This window comes from Paramormyrops kingsleyae, chromosome 11, assembly GCF_048594095.1.
Source record: "Paramormyrops kingsleyae isolate MSU_618 chromosome 11, PKINGS_0.4, whole genome shotgun sequence".
NCBI lineage: Eukaryota > Metazoa > Chordata > Actinopteri > Osteoglossiformes > Mormyridae > Paramormyrops > Paramormyrops kingsleyae.
In genome coordinates, this window is record NC_132807.1 from 18,463,202 (window position 1) to 18,480,727 (window position 17,526).

At 42.9% G+C, this 17,526-nt stretch overlaps 2 protein-coding genes across 4 annotated transcripts; both read left to right on the forward strand.

Annotated features, from left to right (window-relative positions):
• Positions 1–496: 496 nt before the first annotated feature.
• Positions 497–8,829, forward strand: LOC111847680 (transcription factor E2F4-like). 3 transcript variants are annotated; one of them, XM_023819099.2, is made up of 11 exons: positions 501–650; positions 844–1,281; positions 4,055–4,164; positions 4,390–4,551; positions 4,731–4,774; positions 4,880–4,944; positions 5,049–5,337; positions 5,643–5,819; positions 5,957–6,004; positions 6,142–6,186; positions 6,490–8,829. In XM_023819099.2, exons 2-11 carry the CDS (start codon positions 1,126–1,128, stop codon positions 6,603–6,605), a joined length of 1,212 nt encoding a protein of 403 aa, XP_023674867.1. In that variant the 5' UTR covers positions 501–650; positions 844–1,125; the 3' UTR covers positions 6,606–8,829. The 3 variants fall into 3 exon arrangements, with proteins under 3 accessions (XP_023674875.1, XP_023674867.1, XP_023674877.1); XM_023819107.2 differs by having other exon boundaries at positions 497–1,281; positions 6,977–8,829; XM_023819109.2 differs by lacking the exons at positions 501–650; positions 844–1,281 and adding an exon at positions 1,292–2,286.
• A 3,338-nt stretch (positions 8,830–12,167) lies between these two features.
• LOC111847377 (L-selectin-like) lies at positions 12,168–12,509 on the forward strand. The gene has a single exon (XM_072718420.1). The coding sequence runs from the start codon at positions 12,168–12,170 to the stop codon at positions 12,507–12,509; it is 342 nt and encodes a 113-aa protein (XP_072574521.1).
• Positions 12,510–17,526: the final 5,017 nt, after the last annotated feature.

The following is a 17,526-nucleotide window of genomic DNA, read 5'->3' on the forward strand; positions in this document are numbered from 1 at the left end:
CTCCGTTTTCAATTTAATATTACTTATGGGAGACGGATTTTCAAGATTACGTAGATACATTTAAGCGATACATTAATTAGCCACGCAAACCTGTTTAAAACTAGGGTAAGTCCTGTCCTCTTTGGAAATCTCTCAGAGAACACGCTTTTTCGTGGGCCGTGGCGGTGTGTCAATTGGAGACACCCCCTTAACGCAAGTAGTAGTTCATTGGGTCGCTCTTGAATATTTGGGTTAATGCGATAGAAAACAGGAAGTATTGTTTAAAGAGTGAGAATGCGGGGCTCTCGTTGGGTGTCTCTGTAGGAGGGAGTTTTAAACTACCAGCACGTTAACACGGTTTTGCTGTAACTACCAAGCAAAAAGCAGTCTCTCAAAATTATTGCTTGGTATCGCGATTTCGGACACGCGCAGCGGATTCGTGTGTGTTGACACCGTAACCGAAATATTTTAATTTACTAGGTATCTCAACATCCGATTAATTTCGTAAATTGCAGGTTATTTAACCCTTAGATAATTTGTTGTGTTCAGTCATTTAATAGATTTGGTCATACTGATTGTTCTTAAATCGCTATGATACAACTTCAATTTGTAGAACAAAGTTCGACGAAAGCAACGCTTACCATCCTGCTTCGCTGCTCGGAATTAACTCGGTATTTTCTACGCTGCTCAGTGACATCTAATGTTACCCTACATCTACTATTACTGAAACTGTACAGTAATATTTATAGAATAAACTTTACTTCGATGTGTTATTACACAGTTTCTGAAAGAGGCTATTTTGATCATGATATTTTATTATGGGTTTTCTGTTTTACGATTCGTCCGTCGGGTTTCTTTTTGCAGACGGTCCCTGAGGTTTAAATCCATCCCAGCATGCACTGCACATCTAACGGCTTTATACTGTAGGACCTCATTGCCGGTAGCTGCGAATCAAACGGATTCCGGGTCCGTGAGCCGAACTCGGGCCGAACCTGCTCGAGACTGACGAACCGCGCGTGGCCCACAGCCGCAGGACGCAGCTGGGCGCGTGTCACCGAGATCTGGCCTGACGACGTGAGGTTGTAAGAAGCAGCGCTCCGCGGTGACCAGCGACAACCCGAGCATTCAGAACCGGACAGTAACCAGATGGATTTGGAGCTGAGCAGAACTGAGCTGGATGCCATGGCTGAGTCACTACAGTGTCAGACGCCGAGCCGGCATGAAAAGAGTCTCGGATTACTAACGACTAAATTTGTTAATTTACTACAGGAGGCTAAGGACGGAGTGCTAGACCTCAAAGTAGTAAGCATGTTTTGCTCTTTGCGAGTAATTGATAGGGATATAAATGTTTCATTTTAAATCCGCTGCCAAACATAGTTTTGTCCTGCCAAATAAGCATACTGATTTTTTTTACTCGAGGCTGCATGCTTAACCTGGTTAAACAACCAGGTTATTCAGGAGTTAATATGTACCCCTTCCTCGGAATGGACTTTTGACTTTGGCTGTTCTTATCCCAAATTCGTTTCCTGATCTAATTACATCTAAATTAATTTTCTGGAATACTTAGTTGGTTGTTTTGCTTTGGCTGTACTGGTAGAGAATGTCCCTTGTGGCTGGAATAATAAGTGTTTCCTGATTGTTATTATGCAGCAAGCCTAGACAGAACAATCACCGGTACACATTTAGCCCATGTTCACAATAATGACAAGTAATTAAAAGAAAATGTAATCTTAATATTGATTACTACCTCAAATTTACGAGCTGTAAAAGTATAATGTGTAAGTCTGGTTATCAGATAAGAGTAACGCAGGAGTTTTTCAGTTCATGTATTTTCGCGTAACGTTTATATGCACTTTCATTGGAGTCCAGGAGTAAATGCATTTTAATACCGCAAAATACGTTTTGATTGAGGTGTTTCTACCTTGTTCACGTTTTTTGGTTATCAAAAACCCTGTACATTTGCTATAGAACACAACATGTGCTGTCGTCAGAGATGTAACCCACCACTTGTAGTTACATATGTGGGGTTGATCGACATTCATTTTCCTTTATATAACGGAGATCAGGTGTTTGTGCATTACGGTTTCCTCTCCGCGCTTGAGCCGTGCACGGGGGCCGCGTGTGGTGAGTTGATCGCGAGCTGTTCAACGGCGCCTCTCCCGCTGTGTCGCCATGGAAACTGAAACTTCATCCAGGACGGGGAAGGGGAATGCAGCTCGGTCCGTAGGCTCGTTCCCAGTGTGAGTGACACCGATGTGGGTGGTTGGCCGGTGTTTTCCCAGCGGGAAAAAAAACAATGATCCAGAGGTATATGACCAAACTGCGTACACTGTACTGCTGCAATTGTTCGCAATAATAAAAATAACTGCACATGTTTAAATTAAAAATACGGGTCCAGCTGGGGTATCTGTTCATAGAGCGAACTATTCGTTGGTCTTTAAAGAAGCAAACAGTGATGGGACAATGATACAGTGCTATTACATGGGGTATTATTTGGCCAAGTGTCCTAATTACCGTGAGTCACCTAATTGCCCTAGCTGGGTTGTTTTGTTAGTATTATATTTTCACACATTGATCCATCATGTGGCATATATTACTTGCAGAATTATGTTGTTCTGTTCAAGTGACCACTTTCAACTTTATTGTGGCCGATTTATGTCCGTTAACATGACCGAGCAACAGAATGTGTTGCGATGCTGCGCCCGTGGGAATCACACGGACTGGGAATGGTGGAGTAATTCGCCCTGGTCCGATGGATGCTAGCGGCCTGTTTATGTTTAACTCTTCGTGGGTTTTTTTTTTTACCTCTCACTTTCCCATTTAATGCTGAAAATGTATACTGCAGTGGCAGTTAGATTACCCAGTAATCTGGGGTGATTCTCAAAAATGCTGGATAATCAGATTATTTTTATAGTTGCTTACTTTAGCATTTCAGTGCGGTAGTCGGGTGTTAAGTAGGGAAATACACTGTAAACGCTGAAAGAATAGCTCCTAATCTTGGGGTAAAATTTAACCAAGGCTAGTTAAAGTTCAGTTTATGAGCATTAAAGTACAATTTAAAAACAAGCATTTCAATTAGTCAGTGCTTTAAATTTTGAAATGCTGACTTTGAGCTGTGGTTTGATTTGTGACATTCCTTGAATATATTGAGCTTTAAAATATAAACATATGTTTCAATTTTTGTGGAGAGCAAATGCAGGCACTAAATGTTTGAGGTTGGTTCTTAATTTCATAGACTTTATGATGCTCTCCACATGCTCGTTTTACACAAATGGTGTGTTGCTTCCAAAATAGGGTGGAATTAATAAATTGCTGTGTGGTTTAAATGTAGTTTCATAGGTAGGAGGGACTTGTATGTCACTATGTTCTTGCCCTATGTCCTGAAGTGTAATTTTGTTGAATAGATAAGATTAAAGGTGGCTGATCTTGATTGTAAAAGAAGTGTAACAACATCAACCCTTGGGTGACAGCCTCATGTAGGACTAGAGAAGGGAGGTAGCAGCATACATGGATATTTATGCAGTGACATAATCTACGTAGAAGTAAGATGAATATCATTTGGCAAACTGTCCTCCCAGGCAGTACCGTACTCTTTAATACTGGTTTCCTTCCAGAGTCCAAAGACATGTAGTCGGGCTAATTTGCATCTCTAAATTGCCTATAGATTTTGATTTCATTCAGATTGCGAGGAATCAGCTGAGATGGTTTTGGATGGTTATAAAGATGCCACTTTGTGTGTGCGTGTGTGTGTGCGCGTGCCCTGTAACAGTCTGATGTCCCGTCTAGTGTGCACCCCTGTCAGGTGCCCTCTGCCGTCTGGGTTGGCCTCCCCCACAGCACTACCCAGGATAAGCACTTAGACAATGGATGGATGAGTGCCCTGTTTTAGGAGACTGACAGTTGAATTTCATTACTTTGTTACATAAATGAGATTATAAATTCAAAATAGTTTGAAATAGACCTATTTGTAGAAAAAAGTGACATTTTCTGTAGCTGAAGAGGGAGAGGTCATGCCTGGCACAGGTGGAGCGTCTCATTTAATTGTAGGTGAAAATAAGCATCTCATCCTGCACAGGCAGCTGACACACTTGCAGTCAGACAGAAGAGGCGCATCTATGACATCACCAATGTTCTGGAAGGGATTGGTTTGATTGAAAAAAAGTCCAAGAACAGCATCCAATGGAAGTAAGTGCCAGGGGGTGCTCTGATCTATAGTGCAATCCAGCCGCGCATGCATGCGTAAGGGTGCATGCATATGTTCACTTATTGCATGCATTTCTGTATGTGCAAGTTTATAAGTAGTGGATTCGAATACAGCAATCCCGGTAGCTGGCTGCGTGGGTGCTGGTGGGGCAATTCTCACTTCTGAGCTGTTTAACACCCCCACCTTCTGCTCTGCTCCATTCGCAGGGGTGTGGGGCCAGGCTGCAACACGCGGGAAATCGCAGACAAGCTGATCGACCTGAAGGGGGAGCTGGAGGACCTGGATCGACGGGAACATGAGCTGGACCAGCAGAGGGTCTGGGTGCAGCAGAGCATTAAAAATGTGACAGACGACACGCAGAACAGTCGATATCCTTTACGGAGCCGGCCCATAATGCACCTGTGCCTCGGAAGGAGGCGGTAAGAGAATGGCACTGCTGTGATTGGTGCAGATAATGGGAAGGATGCGACGCGAGCCATTAATGTACATGATGGAGCCACCGCCGCCTTCATGCTGTCTTCCTGCTTGGCCCTTAACACAGGCTAACTTTGGCCTACGTTACTCATGATGACATCTGCAGCTGCTTCAAAGGTAAGCTCGTTAATCCTGCTCTCATGCACGCTCTGTCCTAAGCGTTAACCATTTTACCACACGCTATTGTCACCGTTTCCCCCTCCCTCATCCTGTTCCCCCCAGGGGACACCCTCCTGGCCATTCGCGCTCCCTCAGGCACGCAGCTGGAGGTGCCCATCCCTGAGACGGTAGGTTTAGCTCCTGGTTCATCCCCCCTACACCCTCGTTTAATCCTCCTTTCCCTTTCCAACGGTTACCTCACATCTTCCTCATTCCGCTCTCTTCCCCACAGGTATCAAACAGGCAGAAAAAATATCAGATTCACCTGAAGAGTGCAATGAGCCCCATCGAGGTTCTGCTGGTCAATAAGAACCTGCCTGGTTCCACCCCGGTGGTGCTGCCTGTCCCCCCGCCTGAGGACATGCTCCAGGGGTCGGCGGTCCCTCCTGCCACCACCCCTAAGCAGACGCCTCCATCAGCTGGGCCCGGCGCCCCTCAGACTGCAGATGGCACCCGCAGACGGCGTTCCACAGTCTCTCCTACCTCTGCCCCAGGCGTTGGTGCCTCTGAGCCTGCCTCAGGTGGGGACCTGGGCCTGGAGCTCCTTTGTATCGCTGGAAAATACCTGACTGGATGCACAGTCTGCGCCTTTAGCTTTTTCTTGTACTCAGGCTGCAGGCAGTTTCCGCGAATGCCAGATGTTGCTTTAGACTAAAGTTTCAGTAATACATGATGTATACATATGAAAAGCAGCTGTTTCTCCGTATACCTGTGCTTTCCCCACTGGGTTTTTTTTTTTTTTAATTTAATGTATTTTCTAGCAAAGTTATTCTTCACTGTTCATCCCCTTCTCAATTTTTTTTTTCTCACCGTTTTTTTTTATTAGTGGCATCGAGTTGCACCAATGCCGTCGAACGTGTCTCAACCACCAAAGATGCACCCGCCCCTTCTAAAACATTATTGGACGTCCAGCCGCTCCAGTCTTCCACCTCATTAGACCAGAGCTCCTTGGTCCCGCCCACTGCAGCAGTCTTTGAAACTGTCATGGCTGATGTCCCGGACTGTGAGTTAGCCTTAGATTTGTTTTTCAAAATGTCATTAATTCAACTCAGGTTTTATTGAGTGCCTTATGGTGCAGTCCAGAGGAAGCAGGACCATTTAGATGTGTGCTATTACCCTCTATATGCACTTTTTTTCTAGTGATGGAGTTTCCCAAGGAATTCTCAGAGATGTTTGACCCCACAAAAGGTAATCACCACTGATGTAGTTAAAATGTGAGCGGTTTGATTCTGTCCGTAAGAGTAAATGCAGATATTATGTTGTTTATCCTGTCCTTTCTTGCCATTTACATCTTTGTCTTTCCCTGCGTCCCTCTTCGGCTTAAGAAATCATGAGTGCCGATCTCCTGGAGGAGCTCATGTCCTCAGAAGGTTGGTATGACCAGTCGTCTTCTCAGTGGTTCAGCCTGAGGGCCCCGGCGTGTTTGTGATGGCAGCTGCGGATGCAGTTGTTGCTTATGGACCATTTTTTCTAACTGTGGACTGGTACATTGTTGTAGCAGACTGTCCTTATGGTCGCTTGCTTGATCGTGACCCTGTAGACCTAAGTAGCAGTTGTTAAAAGAATGTTTTAGAGAGAAATCCATAACCTAATTTTGCAGAGTCCCAGCCTAAGGTTTGAAGTGAATGCTCTCAGGCTCATATGATGTGACTCTCTGTTCCGCACCCCTGCAGTTTTCTCCCCCCTGCTGCGACTCTCCCCTCCACCAGGGGACCATGACTACATATACAACCTGGATGAGAGCGAAGGCCTCTGTGACCTTTTTGACATTCCCATCCTAAACCTTTGACCCCTGAAATCTGTTGTGAAGGACTTGTAAATAGCTATTTGACTAAAAGTAAAACACAAAAGGAATATTTTTTACATTTTTGAAGAAGGGCACAGCAAGGAAAATGCATCTATTTTTGGATTATAGTTGTACTATAAACTGACAGAAAGAATAGTTTTGTGTGCTTGTCATTCTTCTTTTTGTTTTTTCCCCCCTGCTTTTTTACCATTCTCTGAAGAAGAGGAGGACCTTGTGACTGTGCTAGTAGGAACACAGGAGTGAGGTCTCCACCACTGTGTTTTAAAGACAATGAACAGGCCAAATGGCCATAATATAGCCATGTGCTGTTCGAGATCCCAGAGCGACGTAGAAACATGCTGTGTATGTTACAGGAGTCGACAGCAAAGGTCTTGAAGAGCTACCTGTCAGCATGCGGAAGGCGAACTGTCCGTAGCTGCAGTCCTGCTTTTGTCTTACCGTGAGGGGGCAGTTGGAGTCAAGTTTATTTTTGATAGCGAGGAGACACCAGCAGCAGCTCTCTGCACACCCAATTACTACAGTCACTGCCAGGGTCATCTGTTGTTTTTGTTTTCTGTAGGAAAATGTATGGTACCCTTAAAACACTTAGCAAGTGTTTGCTCAAAGTCATCTGTTTAGACAGATAAGCCAGTGTAAAGCCCAGTCTTAGGAGAGGATACTACTATTGGCTCTCCAAGTCACATGACTCCACTGCCGCCTTTATTCCTTGCCTGAAGTCAAGTTTTCATTGGTCACATGGGTCCCACACATAAATGTCTTTTTTTTTTAATGCACAATACCTTCTTGGGTGTTTGTGATTAGTTCCTTTTTAAGAGCAGCACTTGTTTTTATTTTGTATTATTATTTATTTTTGGTTCACAAGGGCGGGGAATTTTCCTCTCTCTTTAAGCTGAGATCTAACATACTTTTTTCCCCTTGCCCTAGGACTGCTGTGTTCTGTTGTCTTGTAAAATATAGAAATCAAACCTTTAGTAGATCCACCCAGCCTTTTTTGCTGTCTGCCTTTCTGTTTATTTTCCTTATTATTTAATTTAGTGCCATATGCAAGAACAGGCTTCTGTCAAGGGATAAACTGCTGTTACCATGTTCTTTGCACAGTTATGATGTATCATTGTTTTTCTATGGCATTGGGGAGCGTATTATAAGAGCAACCAATTCAAATTTAAACTGGAAGTTAATTTGTATATTTTTGATATTAAACACTTCTTTTATAGGTCTGTGTGACATTAGTAGATGTTTGACCTTAATAAAAAAGTATATGGAGGAAGTGAGGCCAAGAACTTCTAAAGTAGGACTAGTTAGGTATTTAACTCCTCGCTCCACATTTGAGCCTTAATTAAGGAGTTGTCCGGAAGGGTGGAAACAGGCTGGGGTAACCAGCCCCTCTTTTCTCAGAGTCTTATATAAAAAGTAGTATATTCTGCATTTGGCAGCTTCTTTTACAGCATCATTTGGGCCATTTGCGTGGTTGCATGTTGGCTGAATATTTTGTTGACCGAGCTCCAGTCAAGACAAGTTAGCGACTGCCAGTTTTGTTGGACATTGAGGACTGTTTGCAGGTTTTCTGTCCTGAAATGTTTTGGGATGTGGTCTTCTGTGGAATCATTTTCTGTATCATCACGTATCATCTGATCCAAACCCACCCTTGACAGTCAAGGATATCAGGGCTTGTGTGTAGTCATATTTCAAAAAGTCTAAAGGAACAAATATTTCTCACTTATCTTCCCTCATTCTCTGCAGCATATGGATATGACCTGTTTTTTTTATTATCCTGAAAACTTTCATCATCTACCAGCTATATGTCAACACCCCCACGGTTGCGATCACATTCTTTTCTGTGTTTTTACGTTTCCCAAAGTCTTTATAGATATTATCGTAACTGGCTACTTCAGTGTCCCTCTATTCGTTTCCCTTTTGTGACAGAAGATTGTGTTGCAACGTTTTACCATACCAATTCACTGTTGGTGCCCAGTAACAGTTTCCATGGAGACCAATAACATCAGCACATACACAGGATGAACTGGGGAACATAAGTAGTTCTGGTGTGTCGAGGCATCATTGCAGGGTTTGAAACATGGGGCTGCTAAGCAAAACCCTTGGTAAGTTTTATTATGGATCGTAAAACAGCTTTTGTATCTCGGTTTTGGTACAGCCTGTAATCAGAGATCATTTAAAAAATAAAGACAGTTGCATTGTATTGTGTTAATATTATGTGCCTTCTCTTTCTTCCAGTATGGTTTAGAGAAGAATCACACAAATTACATATTAGTTTTGATCCAGAGGCTGGTACCAGTTTATTGTGATTTGAGAGGCGTTTCACCAAGTGAAAGGGGTCTGTACAGTACATGACATCTCACCGCACAGGAGAGCACATGGAATGTGTGTGATAAACATATATTCAGAATCTTCAGTCTTCAGTATATAATGCAACATATCAGGTAAAACCAAAAACTACGAGTGTTTCTGAATACCAGGAATGCAAAGGTTGTACTTAGAGTGTACCTCTACATTATTTATAGCCCATCAAGAGTTACCAAAATACTTATAACATTTATGAACATGTTGTACTCGGTTGTCGGTAACTTATCCCAACATTTGGCATATATATATATATATATAAATTTAAAAATGAGTTGTAGTTTGTTATCTCAAAATCCAGTAAAAGTGTTTCCTAGGCAATCCATACATACAAATTCATCTGGGCACAGTCCCCATCGTTCGCAAAACCTGCGTAATTTCCTGCTTGTATGTTCTGCACGACAGGTCTGTATATTTGTCTACATTATTTCTGTGTCTGAGAAATGGTCCCAGACCAGCAATTAGGCCTGTTATACAGTCACACCTGGCCTGCCTGCCTGATATGACATTTTGTGGGACATTGGGTAGGTTTGTTACAATCTCCCGATTCCCGCTGCGCCGCTCTTCCGCGCAGGTGTGTAAATTTACGTCATCACGAGTTTGGTGGATGCGGGGAATAGCATAGCCGCGGAAAAAGTTGGACGGTGGGTTTATCTTTAAAGTTCCAGGAGCACACACTCATAGATGACATAGTTCACATTTTTCGTCACAACCTCGTTTTCGAATTTTTGTTTTTGACCGGTCAAAAGTGTTTCGTTTTCCCTTTGCAAAATTACCGATAAATTACTTCTCAAAGGCATCGCTTCAAAATCACTAGAGGTAAGTAGATTTTTAATAAAATCCTATAGATTTGATATGTCATTTATTCAACCATGTCTGTGTGAAATTTCGTGACAATTCATAGTGTCGAAGTCAATGGTTTTGCTTGCGAACGAAAGCATTCCCAACTGAGCGGTCGCGTTAATGAGGTGCCCCAGAGGTCATGTGACTGCTATACTGCAACCTGATTCGTCAAGCGCGTTTGTTTACATTGTAGATGACCAAGTGTGTTTGTTATGAGAGATCTTTCACTGATATTTTGTGCATTCCTGCAGGGTTTTTTTTTCACTAAAACAGCTTATAAAACAAATTGATTAATTTTTTTGAAGATCACATAATTTATTCAATTTCTTTAAATTTCTCTTCAACTTAAGATCACAGCCTTTGTTTAAAATACATTAAGAACAAATAATTAAGAACACTATAATTGCTATAATTTCCTTATTTCTCAAGATATTTGAATGATTTTTGTGTCATTCTGTTTGTTATCTAGTTCTCTATCATTTTCTGTTATATGGGGGGTTTTGAGTTTTTTGTAACATACCTACATTTGGGTTACACAGCTGGACTGGCACTCAAATGAGATCTGTGATTTGCAGGTAAATCCAGCAGAAAGTATGCAAATGAACTGGAAAACCTATAACTCATGCAAAACCAAAACAAACTTTCATTTAAATTCTTTGTTTCATGTTGAGTAAAAATGCTGTATCACCATTTTTAAGTTTTCAAATACTTTGTATCATTTCTGATTTGGCTTCTTCTGCTGACAATTTGCATGGCTGATTAAACTCATGAGCACTGTGAGTACGACTGTCTGTTTAGGTTTCTGTTTGTGTGTTTGGGGGGTGGGGGGTTGTATTTACCAAATGGCAAAACCTGTTACTTTTTAGCGTGGGGAGACATTTTTCAGGTCCCCACAAATATCTGTGAATGCAATCAAAAACTAAAAATCCCTAATGTCTTGTATTTAGTTTGGTTACATATGGTAAAGACTAGGGCTGGGTAGGGGTTCAGATTGTCATAGATGCGATTAGGGTTTTGCCCATATAAATGAATGTCTGGTCTCCACAAAGATATGAATACAAACGTGTATGTCTGTGTGTGTGTCTGTGTCTGTGTCTGTCTGTGTGTCTGCCGGCCTGTATGTGTGTGTGTCTGTCTATGTCTGTGTTTCTGTGTGTGTGTGTGTGTGTGTGCCCTGTGATGTGGTGGCATCCTGGCCAGAGTGAACCAGAGCCTGCGTAGAATCAAGATGCTGTAAAACTCCCGGGGTTGATGACAAAAGCAAGGCTGGTTAAACAAATAACAGCCACCTCCATCTGAATTAAATAAATGCAAAAAACAAAACAAAAAATCGAAATCAATGGCCTTCTCAAATTTGTCTGAATTTCTTCATTTGCATGATCCTTCTTTATCTTCTTTATCTGCATGATCCTACACAAATATTGTTTTGAATTGTGAACAATTTTTAGTTAAAAATTCTTGGATTTTTTTCTGAATTGAATAATGCAACCAAGTCCCTAATATTTATTTAATATCTATGGAAGCCTGTTTCTGCCACCGAGGAAAAAAATTTCGAGATAATAAGTTGAAATTTCGAGATAATATCTCGAAATAACGAGATAACTAAGTCGAAATTTCGACTTAAATTTTATATAATTTTTTTCCCCGGTAGCGGAAACGGGCTTCCATAAATATCCCCATTATCCTGAATAAGTGTGGTTTTCATTGTCATTTTTTAAATTAATTTCTTCATTCCAAACAGTGTTACTCACACTGAAAATGGATGTAAATCCTGTTATTTGTATTTGCTTAGCCACGTCTTCCAGCCCAGAAATTTTTGAATGTTTCGCCCCAGATTTGCCTGCGCCGGGAAGCTTATACTGTATTTGGGTCTCTGCTCGACCATGTCACCCTGTTTCTTGTGGCGACGAATCTCAGTAGGGGATAGGGTCCCAAACGCTGGATCGCCGAGTCACCATGAAGGTCGCCTTCGCTCCCGTCCTTGTTATGGGTCTCTGCATTACAGCCTCTTGCCTCGCCGCGGAAAATGTCTTCATCAGTAACAAGTTGCATTGGCAGAAGGCCTTGAGCTACTGCCAAACTCACTACAGAGACCTATCCTACGTTAGGAGCGATGCTGAAGTGACTCAGCTTTTAAATGTAATGAACACTAAACAGATGAGCTGGATTGGGCTGAGTCGGCATGGCTCGTCGTGGCAATGGACAAACGGTGCACCATTAACTTATCATAATTGGGCACCAGGTCAGCCTCATCATGATCACAACTGTGTATCAACTGCATCGGGCCTGTGGTACACTAATGATTGCAATGCAAATCAACCGTTTTACTGTGCTTGGAACACGATGGTCGTGGTGGAGAACCCCATGGCGTGGGAAGAAGCTCTGGAATACTGCAGGAATCACTACCAGGACCTGGTGAGCCTGGCGTCGAAGATGGAGCTGACACTGGCCCTGCAGAAAGCCAGAAATGTCCAGGGGATGCATTTCTGGACGGGCCTCCGCTTTCTGGACGACAGCTGGCTGTGGGTCGATGGAGAGCCGCTGACGAATGGAAGCTGGTCTGCAGATCCGCTCCCCAAGTGCCCGGCGGAGCCTTTCCGCTGTGGGGCCCTGAGCACCACCACCGGCTCTCAGGAAGTCCGGTCCTGTGAGGAGCAGCTGAGCTACATCTGCTACGTCGAGTGATCCTACCCCAGGAGAGGAGAAACGTTACATCTGATAGATGTTTAATTCTTTTTCTGATGCTCTTCTTCAGTAACTTGGACATGAGTGAAGTGTAAAGCTATGGAACTGAATTTTTTTTAGCCTAACTGAGGTTAGATACTGAGGTGAATAGGGTCGTTTGGGCAGGGGAACATCCCAATGTTTTTGATTTTGTGTTCTCCTGCAGTTCTGACCAAAATGATGCAGTAATTTTGAGCAAGACAATGATCCATGTATATGTTAAATGTCTGGTTGCATGTGTAAACAAATTTGCAGATTGATGATACCATTGAATTATTGATTATTGGTTATATTATTTGTGATGGGTTATGTTTGATGTATGTATCTTTTTTATCTTTTATTAAAAGTTGTTTTAAAAACATGATCATCTTATCTGAGCATCATTTCACCCAGTAAGGTGGCCTGTGTTACTGAACCAATGGCAGAATTCTAATAACTTTAAAACTTGAATCATAGCTGGGGAGTTTTTCTTATTGGTGGGTGGCTCACGTTGCTTAGCATTTTCAAGGCTATGGATAGTAGGCGATTTGTTAGTTTGTTAGTTAGGGAGGATGGCCCAATGGGCCGATGCCTTTGATCAAGTTAGCATATGACATGTACGCTTGAGTGATTAACTTGATGTTGAATAGACACTGAATACTCTAAAGCCAATTTAACTTCTCATCTGTCCTCTTCTTTTCTGATGCCATTTTCTCTTCACACATTTAGAATATAAGCAAAGCTGCTTGCATTAATCTGTGCCTCTCATCCCATCGTGCGTTGGGTCCCACCAATGCGAATCTGGTGTGAACAAGCGGTCTTAAAAATCACCGCAGGTGTGGGAGCATGGATGAAAAACAAACCGTAGGTCAAGGGATTTATCTAGTACTAATCACAAGGATGCTTACATCACATACAACACTCTCTCTGCTGGGGGTGGAGGGGGTTAACATGGGGGTATTGATTTTTAATGTTTTGCTTTCACCATGGATAGTGTCTCCCCTCATCCCGCCCTTAAATCACCTACTGGTTATGTGTTTGAATCCCACCTGTATGTGTGTATGTGGGTTTGTGTGTGCATGTGTGTGTGTTCTACTTTTCTCTCACAGTCCAAACATATGCAGTTATGATGTCCCTAAATTGCCTGCTCTGTGGCGTGACCTGTGACTGACTGGCATCCAATCTAGGGTGACCAAGGCCAAGCGGGTGGAAGGTGAATGGAATAGTTCATGTCCCTCTCAGCCCTGAATTGAGTATAGGCCTTATTTGTCAAGTTAAAAAAATAGTTTAATGTTGCCCATCCCTGAGATAAAAACTGCATTTAATCCTCATACTTCCAGACTCACCCTCCTATTCTTTTGCATGATAAAAGTATTTAGTTGAAAAAATATTCACATCACTGCTACAGTTTTATTCTCTGGAAGACAGTTAATTTCATGAAAATGCGGTGTTGTGCATTTTGAATTTGAACACGAAATTTCACCTTTAATCTTGACATTTTTGACCTTAGTATCACTCATTTAGCAAAACTGAAATGGCAGGATTAAGGTCAAAATTCTGAGTTCAATCTCAAAATGCAGTTGTAATTTTAGTAGTGTTCTTCTAGGCTGCCCCAAAACTATTCCATAGTATCGTTCATGTAAACTCGGCATAGTTTCTTGTAACGTTCACCAGACTCTGGTAAATTAGAAGCCAGAGATATAAAAACATTAACCCAAGTATACAGATGTCTGCAGTTCCTTGACTTAAATTGAAAATGAGGCATTGATCAACTGAGTTAATTTTATTATAGATTCAAATGATCAAAGTGCATTTATCTGTACACAGCATGATGCAAGATTTTTAACATAAAAGTAATTTCCTTGCCAAGAGAAGGTTGGCATCTATATGTGAGGTGTACCAACCATGGAGATACGATAGGAGAGGACTTCTGTTAATTAATTTTACCATTACTTCCTGTCTTTTTGAGTCTGCAAAATAGATACATTAATATGAAAATTATGGAGCAAATATTTTACGTACAGTGATTAATACCGTCTTCCCTCCAAACTCTGTCAAGTCAAGTGCAAATTCAGCACCAAATATCAATCTAGACTAAACAACTGAAGTGTGTTTTGATGCATCTCCTCTCCTGGGGTAGGATCACTCAGCGTAGCAGATGTAGCTCAGCTGCTCCTCACAGGACCGGACTTCCTGAGAGCCGGTGGAGGTGCTCAGGGCCCCACAGCGGAAAGGCTCCGCCGGGCACTTGGGGAGCGGATCTGCAGACCAGCTTCCATTCGTCAGCGGCTCTCCATTGACCCACAGCCAGCTGTCGTCCAGAAAGCGGAGGCCCGTCCAGAAATGCTTCCCCTGGACATTTCTGGCTTTCTGCAGGGCCAGTGTCAGCTCCGTCTCTGATTCCAGGCTTACCAGGTCATTGTAGTGATTCCTGCAGTATTGCAGAGCTTCCTCCCACGTCATGGGGTTCTCCACCAAGACCATCTCTTGTATGTTGGTCGAGCAGAAGAAGTAATTTTGGTTAAAGCATTCTTTATCATTCCAGCCAAAGTCTTCGATCCTCACACAGTTCTGTATTCCATATTGGTTGTTGGGTTGGTCATGACCCCATGCTTGGAAATGCGACGTGTCACCATCTGACCAGATGAACTTAGATGGGTGTTGTGGGTCTCTGTACAGGCCAATCCAGGTTAAATCATGTCCCCTTATTTTGTTGATCTGGTCCAGTTCCTTCCCACTCTTGATGGTGGACAGATCTCTGTAATATGTTCTGCAGTAAGTTTGTGCTTGACCCCAGTCCATATAGCTTGTTATCAGGATATTCCCCAGTACAAGGCAGGGGTGCATGGAAAACAGAGCCGTAATCAGGATGATGGTGAGAGTGGTCTTATCCATGACAGCTCTGCGAACCCAGTGCCGTTGTCTGCCACGCCGATTTGAGATGCTCCTGTGACCTGCTCCCTTAAAGATGACAGTGACACCAATGTGGCGAGACCCAGATAGATCATAGCACTGCTTCTCAGGAAATTCAAGACGCCAGCATGCAAAGGGTACAATGAATAACAAATACAAGCAAACTTTCATTTAAATCCTCGCTTGAGTTGAAATACAGCTGCAATGTAATTCACAGTACCAGTCAAAAGTTTGAACACACCTACCCACAGAAAGATTTATTTGTAGTATTCTCTACATTTTAGAATAATTAGACATTAGAACTAGAAAATAACATGGAACTATGCACTGACCAAAATTAATTTAAAAAAATATATATTTGTTGGGGAGGGGGGCAGCTGTGTAGGTTGGGACTCAGAGGGTTGCCAGTTCAAATCCCAGGGTCGGCACAGTGATCCCACCATTGGACCCTTGAGGAAGACCCTTAACCCCAATTGCTCCAAGGACTGGCTGCCCCTACTGTCTCCTCTACACCAGTTCCATGATGTGGTCTCCGGAGTCCTGAAGGAGGTCCCACATATGCTGAGCATTCATTGGCTGGTGAAACTCCTCCAAAATCATTTCCACTGTGTTTAAATCAGGTGGCCAAGTCATGTGATGTGACATGACTATTTTTTTTGGCAGCTTGGTGTGTCCGATCTTTTGTACTGTACATTTTAATAAGTTTATGCTTTAGCTGGAGGGGCAGCTAATACAGTGTGGACAGAGGCGGAACCCCTGCTGGGTGCAGATGCTGTACTTTAGGGCTGATCAGACCAGAAGGGGCCTCCAGTTGACACTTGAGTGTTTCCATCAAGATTAAAGATGCGGCAGGGATGACAATCAGCACCTCCAAATGAGGTATGTGGTTTCTGGAAAAAAAAGGTGGGCGGCTTCTTTCGAGGTGAGGGGAGAGAGAAGGAGTTTAAGAGTGGCTGTAAGGAGGTACATCAGTGGACTGATTTGGTGGCCAGGTCTACGGTGGCGAGGAAGTCACCTGACAAGGCTTGTGGTCTACCTATGTCCCTGTCCTCACTGATGCATCGTGGGTAATGACTAAAAGAGCATATGGTCATGAGCACAAGCAGCTGAAATGACGCTTGTAGAATTTATAGATCCAGAAGAACCTTGCAATAGAGCAAGGACTCAATTTTTATTCTGAGGCCAAAATTCCATCAACAACACAAGGTCACTGATAATTTTACTGGCCAGGGGTGGGGGTGGGGGACCGATTGTGTGGTCTGGATGAAATTGTGTTTCACCACTTGAGTACTTCTGGAATAGATCTACAGTTCCAGTGGATTGAGAGGAGTCAGTTGTAATGGTTTGGGTGTCTTATAAGCATGTCGGCCCTATGTGTGTGTGTGTGTGTGTGTGCCCTCTGTGGCCCTGACAGTAATGAGCAGTTAGAAGCTGGTTGAATGGAGTACTAACATGTTCTGTTGTGATTATCTGTATTGAATATCGAATGCCAGTATTCCTTTCCTTAGACCGGTGTTTCCCAATCCAGTCCTCAGAGACCCACAGTCGATCCATGTTTTTGCTTCCTCCTATACCAGGGGCGCCCAACTCCAGTCCTGGAGGGCCAGAGCCCTGCACATTTTTGGGTTTCCCCTCATTTAACACACATGATTCAACTCCTTGTGCTAATTACCACACAGCTCTTGACCGGAATCCTTTATGGTGGAACAGAGAAAGAACTAAGCTACCTGCCTTAAATTTTAATATATGTTGTGAGGCACAAACTCCACTGTGATCCACATCATACCAACTCCAGTGTGGAGAACCACTGAGAGCATTTTTTCTTACTACCATTTCCAAACAAATTTTTACTCTTGCTGGAAATGGATTTAAATGCATCTTTGTTTGCATTTGCTGATACATACCTTCCAGCTCAGGATTGTTTGGGAAGCAGATCCCTTATTTGGGTGCCACCTAAGGTTACCACTCCCCATCTGAAGAAATATGGGGAGGGTGTCCTATAATAAATTATGAGAAGTGAGAAAGGCGGGGCTTGCAATAAAATTTGTCAGGGGAGCAAATTATGAATATGGGATAGAATGGGACA

Bases quoted from the DNA above. Each gene is read 5' to 3' on its own strand.
- LOC111847680 (XM_023819099.2), top strand. From the start codon at position 1,126: ATGGATTTGGAGCTGAGCAGAACTGAGCTGGATGCCATGGCTGAGTCA. The intron at 1,282-4,054 runs GTAAGCATGTTT...CATCCTGCACAG, and splicing joins GAGTGCTAGACCTCAAAGTA to GCAGCTGACACACTTGCAGT. The intron at 4,945-5,048 runs GTAGGTTTAGCT...TCTTCCCCACAG, and splicing joins AGGTGCCCATCCCTGAGACG to GTATCAAACAGGCAGAAAAA.
- LOC111847377 (XM_072718420.1), top strand. From the start codon at position 12,168: ATGGTCGTGGTGGAGAACCCCATGGCGTGGGAAGAAGCTCTGGAATAC.